At 40.9% G+C, this 12,179-nt stretch overlaps 1 protein-coding gene across 1 annotated transcript in view; it reads left to right on the forward strand.

The window, feature by feature from the left end:
• The first annotated feature begins 7,369 nt into the window (after positions 1-7,369).
• The window catches only part of LOC109486097, a 17,255-nt gene continuing 12,445 nt past the window's right edge, over positions 7,370-12,179 (forward strand). The window contains exons 1-3 of the mRNA XM_019789781.1: positions 7,370-7,564; positions 10,951-11,111; positions 11,410-11,529. Of these exons, the coding sequence (XP_019645340.1) occupies positions 7,501-7,564; positions 10,951-11,111; positions 11,410-11,529 (345 nt within the window). The 5' untranslated portion in view covers positions 7,370-7,500. The remainder of the gene's footprint in view (positions 7,565-10,950; positions 11,112-11,409; positions 11,530-12,179) is intronic.

Below are 12,179 nucleotides of genomic sequence, written 5' to 3' on the forward strand. Positions count from 1 at the left end.
CGATGCAGGCCATGACTGCACAGAAACAGAGAGCTAGTCCCTTCCACATGTTGTCTCAAACTTGGGCGGCTTCTTCTGTGGTCTGTTGTCTCTCAGGCGGGTGCCGGAGAAGTCGGTCGGGGATGTGTTGACCGGCGGTACTGGGCTGGACGATCGCTTGGAGAGACCAAGTAGATGTCCGGCAGGCGCCGACGAAAAATGATCCAGGGCGGCGTCGGTCTGCCTAATATAGCACGATGTGGGTGGAGTTCTGCAACTCTGTGATTGGTCAAAAATGATCTCATTCATAACAGAAATGATGTCATAAACCACGAGGCAAGCCCATCTCGGGCATTTTGGGACATGTCCGGCCAATATTGATTACTAGGTCATCACCATCAACACGGGGACCGGCTATTCAGACACGGTGTGTTGGTCAATCCTGGTGGTCTATCTTGTTCCATCTATCAAACCTGTCAGTGATGCACGCAAACATAATGAACACCTTATTTCATCATCAAAAGTTGCGAAAACAGCCTTAATTTTAATGAACTCTATCTAGGCAGAGATAGATTTAAGGGGAATCTAGCCAATAATGATTTCTAAATCAACAATCATCTGTTTCAGGTTGAAACATTTGTTCCTACACAAACGATAAATGTTGCCATACAAAGATAATATCAACAATTATAATTATTCAGTATGATCAGTTGGACTAGTAAAAAAGATCAAAATGCTGGTTATCCACAGAAGCACACTTTAGAATGTAAAAGAAACCACATATCAATGCCACCCTGTAGATAGTCTATTAGACACGCGTTACTTTGTTGGCCCCACATGATACAGTCCTGTTTGCGTGCGTCAAAGATTGATTTCAGACGCGACAAAAACACGTTGACAAGGCTTATCGACGCAGAGACCGGCTCTTCGATTTTACAAACACTGTACAGAAAAACAACTTGGTATTTCGATAACTAAGAAGCTACATAATGACACCCCCCCTCCCATCGAAGGAGGACACCGACAGATAATCCTGGTGGTCTTTGTTGTTCCATCTATCATGAGTGTCAGTGATGCACGCAAACCTAAGGAACACCTCATTTCATCGTTAAAACTTGTTAAAACAGCCTTACCTTAAGTGAACCCTATTTAAACTGAGCTTTGGGGGGACTTCGGCTTATAATGATTATAAATCAACACCAACGATTTCTCTTCATTATTATTCTGTATGAACAACTAGACACTCAGGAAAACAAATTAAAATGTAGCCCACCAACAAAAGCAAGGAAAAAGTCACAGGGGGATGGATAGGACAAACCAACTGAAGTAAAATATATTTTCCCATTGTTAAGTTAAAAATGCTAACTAACAGCTACTGCTGCCGCAGCGGTAAATTATAAGTCGATAACTAACTAAGAAGCCGCAATAAGACACCCCCTCCCATGCCCATGGAAGGAGGACAGCGCGAACTACCAAGCATAATAAGTGGAACAGGATAGACCACCGGGAAAGCAGTTTCTGCAAGGATTGGCCAGAACAACATGTTTGAGAAGCAAGTCTCCCTATTGACAGTGATGACCTCTAATCAATATTGGCCGGACATGCCCGCGCTGCGTATGCCCAGCATTACGACGGACGGATAGATAGCATTAACAACTGTGTTGTCAATCCTAAGACCGCTACACTTAAAATGCTGTTGACCCTATCTAGAGTGAGATGTTGGGGATTCTGGCCAATAATGATTTCTAAATCAACACCAACAATCACCTGTTTCAAGTCGATACCTTTCTTCCAAAACTAAAGATAATTGTTCTCACCTACATGATCGACTAGACAAGAAAAAAGGGCAAAATACTGTCCACCCACAGAAGCATAGAAAGAACTTGGGGGATGAAAAGTAAACACAAAATAAGATATATTATCTCATCTTGAATTTTGAAATGCTAACTAACAGCTATTGCTGCCACAGCGGTAAATTATATAAGTTATATATAGATACGTTACTGCCACAGAACAACAGACTTCTGTTAACCGGACATCATCCCACAACCACATATTAATGCCACCCCGTAGTCAATCTACTCGACACGCACAACTTTGTGGCTTATGCAAGATACAGTCCTGTTTGCGTGCGTCAAAGATTGATTCCAGACTCGACAAATGACATATGATTGACAAGGCTTATCGACGCGGGAACCGGCTAGTCGATTTTACAAACACTGTATAGAAAAACAGTATTTCTATAACTAAGAAGCTACTTAAGGACACCCCCCTCCCATTAAGGAGAACCACCGACAGTCATCTTCTACTAGAAAGAACTAGTCATCATACAGAGGCAATACATGTAATGACAATCGGCACGTCAACAGCGGTAAATTGCAAGTCATTTACAGATACATTATTGCCACAGAACGACAGACTTCTATTAACCGGACCTCATCCCACAACCACATATTAATGCCAGTCTAGTCCACACGCACAACTTTGTGGCTTATGCAAAATACAGTCCTGTTTGCGTGCGTCAAAGATTGATTCCAGACTCGACAAAAAACACATATGATTGACAAGGCTTATCGACGCGGGAACCAGCTATTAGATTTTGTAAACACTGTAAAAAAACAATATTTCGATAACTTAGAAGCCGCATGAGGACACCCCCCCTCCCATTAACCACCGACAGTTATCTTCTACTAAATAGAACTAGTTATCATGAGAGACAATACATGTAATGATAATCGGCATGTCAACAGCGGTAAATTGTAAGTCATTTACAGATACATTATTGCCACAGAGCGACATTCTTCTATTAACCGGACTTCATCCCACAACAACATATTAATGCCACCCCGTAGATAATCTATTGGACACGCGTTACTTTGTTGGTTATACAAGATATAGTCTGATTTGCGTGCGTCAAAGATTGATTTCAGACGCGACAAAAAACACATATGATTGACAAGGCTTATCGACGCGGGAACCGGCTAGTCGATTTTGTAAACAGTGTACAGAAAAACAGGTATTTCGATAACTAAGATGCCGCATGAGGACACCCCCCTCCCATTGAAGGACAACCCGACAGTTATCTTCTACTAAAAAGAACTAGTCATCATGCAGAGACAACACATGTAATGACAATCGGCATATCAACAGCATTGATAAGTGCGCCGGTCCCAGGATTAAGACACTTGTTAATGATATTTATCCCTACTTGTAATGTTTGTCGAAGCACGTACGCAAACGTAAATAACACGAGCCCTGCTTAAGGAATCTCCCAAACCCCCAGTCTAGAAAGAGGTCATTTCAGGCAAGGCTGTTTTCGCAACTTTTGCTGATAAAAAAGGTGATCCTTATGTTCGCGTGCACTCTCTAACGTCGACAGGCATAATATGTGGAACAAGATAGACCAAGAGAAAAGAAGTTTTGCTACTACTGTAATCTTTGTCAATCTTTGTCAAATGCAAAAAAGTTGTATTAGTAACATTGTTGTATTAATAGTAACATTGTTGCGCGTGTCCAATAGACTAATACGGGGTGGCATGTTTAAGTATCATTGCTGTATCCTTTTCCTTGTCTATTCATGACCTGTACTTAGCTTGTTAGAGCACAAACGTACAATAAAGGTCTTTCATTCATTCATTAATATGTGCTTGTGGGGTGGAGTTCTGTCAATCGAAGTCCGTAATTTGTCATCACCGTCAGCACGGGCCGGGGCCGGTTTCTCAAACACGTTGTTTTGGTCAATCCTGGTGTTCTATCCTGTTCCATCTATCATGTCAGTGATGCACGCAAACCTAAGGAACACCTTATTTCATCATCAAAATCGGGAAAACAGCTCTACCTTAAATGTACCCTATCTAAACTGAGCTTTTGGGGGACTTCGGCTAATAGTGATTATAAATCAACACTTACCAACTATCAGTTTTCAGCATTATTCTGTATGATCAATTGCTCAAGTAAACACATTAAAACGTAGTTTACCAACCCAACAAAAGGACAGAAAAATGTCACAGGGGATAAGAAAGATACACAAAGTAAAATATATTTTCCCTTGTTAATTTTAGTCATTTACAGATAAATTACTGCCACGGAGCAAAAACACCCCGTAGATAGTCTAGTGGACACGTGCAACTTTGTTGCTTATACAAGATACAGTCCTGTTTGCGTAAAGATTGATTTGAGACGCGACAAAAACATATTGGCAAGGCCCATCGACGCGGGAACCGGCTATTCGATTTTATTAACACTGTACATAAAACAGTATTTCGATAACTAAAAAGCCACATAAGGACACACCCCTTCCATTAAGGAAAACCACCGACATTCATCTTATAATGGAAAGAACTAGTCATCATGCAGAGACGATACATGCGATGACAATTGGCAGGTCAACAGCGGTAAATTTTGTCACTTACAGATAAATTACTGCCACAGAGCGACATTCTTCTATTAACTGGACCTCATCCCACAATTACATATTAATGCCATCCCGTAGATAATCTATTAGACACGCGCAACTTTGTGGCTTATACAAGATATAAACTGGTTTGCGTGCGTCAAAGATTGATTTCAGGCGCGACAAAAACACATTATGACAAGGCTTATCGACGCGGGAACCGGCTATTCGATTTCATAAACACTGTACAGAAAAAACAAATTTTGGATAACTAAGATGCCGTATAAGGACACCCCCCCCCTCCAATTGAAGGACCACCGACAGTTATCTTCTACTAAAAAGAACTAGTCATCATGCAGAGACAATACATGTAATGACAATCGGCATGTCAACAGCGGTAAATTATAAGTCATTTACAGATACATTACTGCCACAGAGCGACAGACTTCTATTAACCGGACCTCATCCCACAACCATATGTTAATGCCACCTCGTAGTCAGTCTATTCCACACGCACAACTTTGTGGCTTATGCAAGATACAGTTCTGTTTGCGTGCGTCAAAGATTGATTTCAGACGCGACAAAAACACATTGACAAGGCTTATCGACGCGAGAACCGGCTATTCGATTTTATAAACACTGTACATAAAACAATATTTCAAAAACTAAAAAGCCACATAAGGACACCCCCCTTCCATTGAAGGAGAACCACCGACAGTCATCTTCTACTGGAAAGAACTAGTCATCATACAGAGACGATACATGCGATGACAATTGGCAGGTCAACAGCGGTAAATTATGTCACTTACAGATAAATTACTGCCACAGAGCGACATTCTTCTATTAACTGGACCTCATCCCACAATTACATATTAATGCCACCCCGTAGTCAGTCTATTCCTCACGCACAGCTTTGTGGCTTATGCAAGATACAGTCCTGTTTGCGTGCGTCAAAGATTGATTTTAGACGCCACAAAAACACATTGACAAGGTTTATCGACGTAGGAACCGGCTATTCGATTTTATAAACACTGTACAAAAGTATTTCGATAACTAAGAAGCCGCATGAGGACACCCCCCTCCCATGAACCACCGACAGTTATCTTCTACTAAAAAGAACTAGTTATCATGCAGAGATAATACATGTAATGACAATTGGCATGTCAACAGCGGTAAATTATAAGTCATTTACAGATACATTACTGCCACAGAGCGACAGACTTCTATTAACCGGACCTCATCCAACAACCACATATTAATGCCACCCCGTAGTCAGTCTATTCGACACGCACAGCTTTGTGGCTTATACAAGATACAGTCCTGTTTGCGTGCGTCAAAGATTGATTTCAGACGCGACAAAAACACATTGACAAGGCTTATCGACGCGGAAACCGGCTCTTCGAACACTGCATAGAAAAACAGGTATTTCGATAACTAAGATGCCGCATGAGGACACCCCCCTCCCATTAACCACCGACAGTTATCTTCTACTAAAAAGAACTAGTTATCATGCAAAGACGAAACATGCGATGACAATCGGCAGGTCAACAGCATTTTAAGTGTAGCGGTCTTAGGATTGACAACACAGTTGTTAATGCTATCTATCCGTCCTTCTTAATGCTGGGCTTACGCAGCGCGGGCATGTCCGGCCAATATTGATTAGAGGTCATCACTGTCAATAGGGAGACTTGCTTCTCAAACATGTTGTTCTGGCCAATCCTTGCAGAAACTGCTTTCCCGGTGGTCTATCCTGTTCCACCTATTATGCTTGTTAGTTCGCGTGTCCTATTGCGGCTTCTTAGTTATCGACTTATAATTTACCGCTGCGGCAGCAATAGCTGTTAGTTAGCATTTTAAACTTAACATGGGAAAATATATTTTACTTCAGTTGGTTTGTCCTATCCATCCTCCTGTGGCTTTCTCCTTGCTTTTGTTGGTGGGCTACATTTTAATTTGTTTTCTTGTCTAGTTGCTCATACAGAATAATAATGAAGAGAAATCGTTGGTGTTGATTTATAATCATTAAAAGCTAGTCCCCCAAAAGCTCAGTTTAAATAGGGTTTACTTAAGGTAAGGCTGTTTTAACAAGTTTTAACGATGAAATAAGGTGTTTCTTAGGTTTGCGTGCATCACTGACACTCATGATAGATGGAACAAGAAAGACCACCAGGATTATCTGTCGGTGTCCTCCTTCAATGGGAGGGGGGTGTCCTTATGTAGCTTCTTAGTTATGGAAATACCAAGTTGTTTTTCTGTAATGTGTTTGTAAAATCGAAGAGACGGTCTCTGCGTCGATAAACCTTGTCAATGTGTTTTTGTCGCGTCTGAAATCAATCTTTGACGCACGCAAACAGGACTGTATCTTGTATAACCAACAAAGTAACGCGTGTCTAATAGACTATCTACAGGGTGGTATTGATATGTGGTTTCTTTTACATTCTAAAGTGTGCTTCTGTGGATAACCAGCATTTTGATCTTTTTTACTAGTCCAACTGATCATACTGAATAATTATAATTGTTGATATTATCTTTATATGGCAACATTTATCGTTTGTGTTGGAACAAATGTTTCAACCTGAAACAGATGATTGTTGATTTAGAAATCATTATTGGCTAGATTCCCCTTAAATCTCTGCCTAGATAGAGTTCATTAAAATTAAGGCTGTTTTCGCAACTTTTGATGATTAAATAAGGTGTTCATTATGTTTGCGTGCATCACTGACAGGTTTGATAGATGGAACAGGATAGACCACCAGGATTGACCAACACACCGTGTCTGAATAGCCGGTCCCCGTGTTGATGGTGATGACCTAGTAATCAATATTGGCCGGACATGTCCCAAAATGCCCGAGATGGGCTTGCCTCGTGGTTTATGACATCATTTCTGTTATGAATGAGATCATTTTTGACCAATCACAGAGTGGCAGAACTCCGCCCACATCGTGCTATATTAGTCAGACCGACGCCGCCCTGGATCATTTTTCGTCGGCGCCTGCCGGACATCTACTTGGTCTCTCCAAGCGATCGTCCAGCCCAGTACCGCCGGTCAACACATCCCCGACCGACTTCTCCGGCACCCGCCTGAGAGACAACAGACCACAGAAGAAGCCGCCCAAGTTTGAGACAACATGTGGAAGGGACTAGCTCTCTGTTTCTGTGCAGTCATGGCCTGCATCGCTGGAGGTTTGGCAGGTGAGTTTTGGAAATCTCTTTTTTGTAAGACCAAATAAGCATAAATCACCATTATGTTAGAATTTAGACGTGCTCACCGCTGAACATATGGACATGATTTCATGACATGTACAATAGGACATCCTCAGCATTTTTGTATACCATTGCATTTTTCTGATAAAACACTAGAAAAAACAGGAAAAGGACAGCATAACTAATGCACAATGAATGCTGGCAGCTAAAAGAAGTGTGATATAGAAGCATTATAATTTACGCCAACTTTAACTGGCGGAATAAACGGATAATGGCGATGCATCAAGAAGACAGTATTCTTTGAAATAGCTTTCTCAAATTTCCCCCTCTACCAAAGTAAGCAGGTCCAAGATTATTAAACTATTTTCATAAAAACCTCTTGTCTGTTTGATTTATTTAAGAAACCGATTTCTATGGGGCCTCAGTTCGTAAGTCTATAATGATTAAACTGATTTGATAAAACACATTGTTTGTGCATTATTAGTACTTATAGACATTTAAGGGTACAGAATATGAAAATGAGTGTCGCTTTGGGACTCTAAAGCAGCGGCAAGACCTCTGCCCTGTACATCTACAAGTCAACATATTTTTCGAGTCGACGAACCCCGCTCCCACAGCCACAATGGTACTATGATTAAACTCGTTTAATGAAAGACTTTGTGTATCATTCTTGCTCTTTTTATTCAAGGGTACAGATTATTATAAATGTGAGATGTTGACGTGGCCCTTTACACAACTTTTCTTACTCCGCCCGGGCGTTAAATGGGTACCTGACTTCTATCAAAAGGACAGTGGAGTCTGACTATGTCCGCAACTTTCCCCCTTCTACCATATATATTTAGTAGGTCCAAGGTTATTAAACTGTTTGATAAAACCATTTTGTCTATGTGCATCCTTTCAGAAACCCAATCCTTTGGGGCTGAGTTCTTACCTTTAAGATGATTAAAGTGATTTAAGAAAACACGTTGTCTGTGTATCATTCTACCGTCTACTAATCATTAAAGGGTACAGATTAGGAAAATGAGTGTCGCCAACTTGAACTGGCAGAATAAGCGGGTAATGGCGATACATAACGGGGACAGTATAGTCTGGATGACTGTATTCTCAACTTTTTCCCTTCTAGTTAGCAGGTGCAAGATTATTAAACTATTTTCTAAAAACTGCTTGTCTGTGTGCGTTCTTATCTTTAAGATGATTAAAGTGATTTAATAAAACACGTTGTCTGTGTATCTTTGTTACTCTAGCGTCTATTAGTCATTGAAGGGCACAGATTACGAAAATGTGTGTCGCCAACTTGAACCGGCAGAATAATAGGGTAATGGCGATACATAACGAGGACAGTATAGTTTAATGACTGTGTCCTCTACTTCCCCCTTCTACCCTTCCACAACAGTTAGCAGGTCCAAGATTATTAAACTATTTTTATAAAAACCTGTGTGCATCCTTTGAGAAACCCAATCCTTTAGTTGTCTTTGCATAATTATTACTTATTCTTATAGACATTTAAGGGTACAAAAAATGGAAATGAGTGTCGCTGCTGGACTCCAAAGCAGCGGCTTGACCTCTGGCTTATATATCTACAAATACCGCCCCGCCCCCTAGCCACAATGGTAAGATGATTAAACTCGTTTATTGAAACACTTTGTCTGTGCATCATTATTTCTCTTGGTATTTAAGGGTACAGATTATTAAAAGTGAGATGTTACCGTAGCACTTTACACAACTTTCTTTACTCCGCCCGGGCCCTGACTTCTATCAAAAGGACAGTGGAGTGGAGTCTGATTGTAATCCACTTTATCCCTTTTATTTTATTTATTTAGCAGTTTCAAGGTTACTAGTATCAAGCTGTTTGATAAAACCATTTCTCTTTGTGCATCCTGTCAGAAACCCAATCCTTTAGGGCTAAGTTCTTACGTCTAAGATGATTAAAGTGCACTAGTACAAGCATGAAAGTTCATCTGAGTTGGTAAAATACATGACGAAAATTAAATTGTTCTCTAACTCAAAAAGAAATTGACTCACCAGACATTTTCGACTGAATCGCTCAGCCTTTTTAGCTTTTTTCACAGCACTTGGGTCATAAAGCTGATGAAGACCGAGTGATTCAGTCGAAAATGTCTGGTTAATTTCTTTTTGAGTTGGAAAACAGTTTAATTTTCTTAATGATTAAAGTGATTTACTAAAACATGTTGTCTGTGTATCTTTGTTACTGTAGCGTGTACTAGTCATTAAAGGGTACAGATTACGAAACTGAGTGTCGCCAACTTGAACCGGCAGAATAAGCGGGTAATGGTGATACATAACGAGGACAGTATAGTTTGGATGACTGTGTCCTCAACTTCCCCCTTCTACCATAGTTAGCAGGTCCAAGATTATTAAAATATGTTCATAAAAACCGCTTGTCTGTGTGAATCCTTTGAGTAACCCAATACTTTGGGGCCACAGTTAAAGTTTAAAATGATTAAACTAATTTAATAAACACGTTGTTTGTGCATTCTTATTACTCATTCTTTTATAGCCATTTAAGGGTACAGAATATTTAAATGAGCGGTGGAACTCTAAAGCAGCGGCATGACCTTTGGCTTGTACAGGCACCAAGCATGATTATCATCTACAAGTCAACATGCTCACCATTTATTTTGCGTTGACACCACCCCTCCAGCTACAGTGATACTAAGATGATTAAACTTGTTTAATGAAACACTTAGTGCATCATCATTTCTTTTGTTATTCAAGGGTACAGGACGTAAAATGGGTACCTGACGTCTATCAAGACGACAGTGTAGTCTTATTACTAGTATGTCCGCTAAATTTCCCCTTCTTCAATATATCCTTTAGATGATTACAGTTATTTAAACACGTAGTCTTCAGCGTCTACTAGTCATTAAATGGTACAGATTACGAAAATGTTATATTATAAAAGCAGCAGCACGACCTCTGGCTTGTACAGGTACCGAGCACAATAACCATCTACAAGTCAAGATGCTCACCGTACCATCTTTTCCTTCGCCCCCCCCCAGCTAACATGGTGAAAATATGATCAAACTGATTTGATAAAACACATAGCCTGTGTATTATTATTTCTTTAATTACTGTTAGCTATTTAAGGGAACGGATTATGACGTGTTGCTGCTGGACTGAAGTACAGAGTCCGATAACCTTCTACAAGTCAACATTCTCATCATCTTCTTATTTTGCCACCACTGCTGAACACTGCTGACCTACCCCTGAACAACAGCCAACCACCAGCCTACTAAACGCAGTAACCGAGCTCGCCGAACACCAGCCGATCACAATCTATTTGCGTGCGCGCGTGCGTGTTAATTTTACCCTGTACTCCTCATTTATTGGTCTTGGTAACACACTTCTTACAGCACCAACCAAAGCAGACAGCTCCCACCATCGCGGGAAGCGAGCCGTGAAGGCCGCTGTCGCCAAATTCGCTAAAGACGCCGCCCTGGACATCGGCCAAAAGGTGGTGGACAAGCTCGGGGACAGGATCGCGGAGGCGGTCGTGGAGAACCACCGGGAGAAGGTGTGTTTGGAATTATTGTAACGAGTATTATTTTGTCCATGTGTCGGTGGTGGCATTAATATAAGTTGAAAAACATGAGTGTGTCCCCACCACGTCTTGTGATTACATGTTCGAATATATTTAAAAAATATTAACCATTGTTTAACTGTTATCTTTTCATTTTGGAACACTTATTTGCTATTTCGTTAGTTGTTTCGTTATTTGTTATTGATTGTATCTTTCTTGGTTATTGGTAAGAATAACATTAGAAATTTGCTACCACTGTGATTTGTACTCTTTATGTTGTTGAACAAAAAAGGTGGTGTCGGGGCTGGAGAGCTACTTCTCCGGGCAGTTTGACAAGGCAGACGAGGCGTTTGATGAAGTGCTAGCCCGCGGCGGAGACCTGCTCTCCGGTGTGGGTGGAAATGTGAAACAGGTTAGCACAGTGTTTAAAGTTAAAACTTTTGGTCCAACACAAAAAATTCTCTCACCTAGAGCTTCCGACGAGTCACTCTGGTCTTCCTCAGTAGACTGACTCAGTGAAGCTTGTCACGTGGCTTCTTTGAAGTGTGACGTCAACACTGGGTCAAAGGTATATGGTAGACGATGTCGGCCCCCGTCGCGGTTCAATGTAGGGTGATGGGCCCTGATGTATATGACTTCCTACACCCCTCTAAAGAAAAAGTCTTGTTCAGTGTCTAAAATCCTTAATTGTCAAGTGAAACAAAATGTCCGGGTGACTCTATGTGAATGTGTTGAGACACCTCTGACACTGGCAGAGCAAGACCGTGTATGTTCTTGAAACCTGGCTTTTAGAGACCTCTCTGTTTCCCCAATGTACGTTCCCCTTGTTGTTTTTGCCCATGGCAGGGGATGTGATAGATGACACCACACTTCAGGTTAGCACAGTGATACACGGTACCATATTATCTATCAATGATGATGAATGAGACAAAAGGGGTTTTGAAATAAGAGTACGCTTAAGCTAGGGAGTTCAAAGAGTCAGTTGAATCTCAGTTTCAACAAAATGCTGAAACACAAGGGCCCAAGTAAGTAAATACAATAAAATTCCATCCCATCCCATGC

This window comes from Branchiostoma belcheri, unplaced genomic scaffold (assembly GCF_001625305.1).
Source record: "Branchiostoma belcheri isolate BF01 breed outbred unplaced genomic scaffold, Haploidv18h27 scaffold8, whole genome shotgun sequence".
In the NCBI taxonomy this organism is placed as follows: Eukaryota; Metazoa; Chordata; class Leptocardii; order Amphioxiformes; family Branchiostomatidae; genus Branchiostoma; species Branchiostoma belcheri.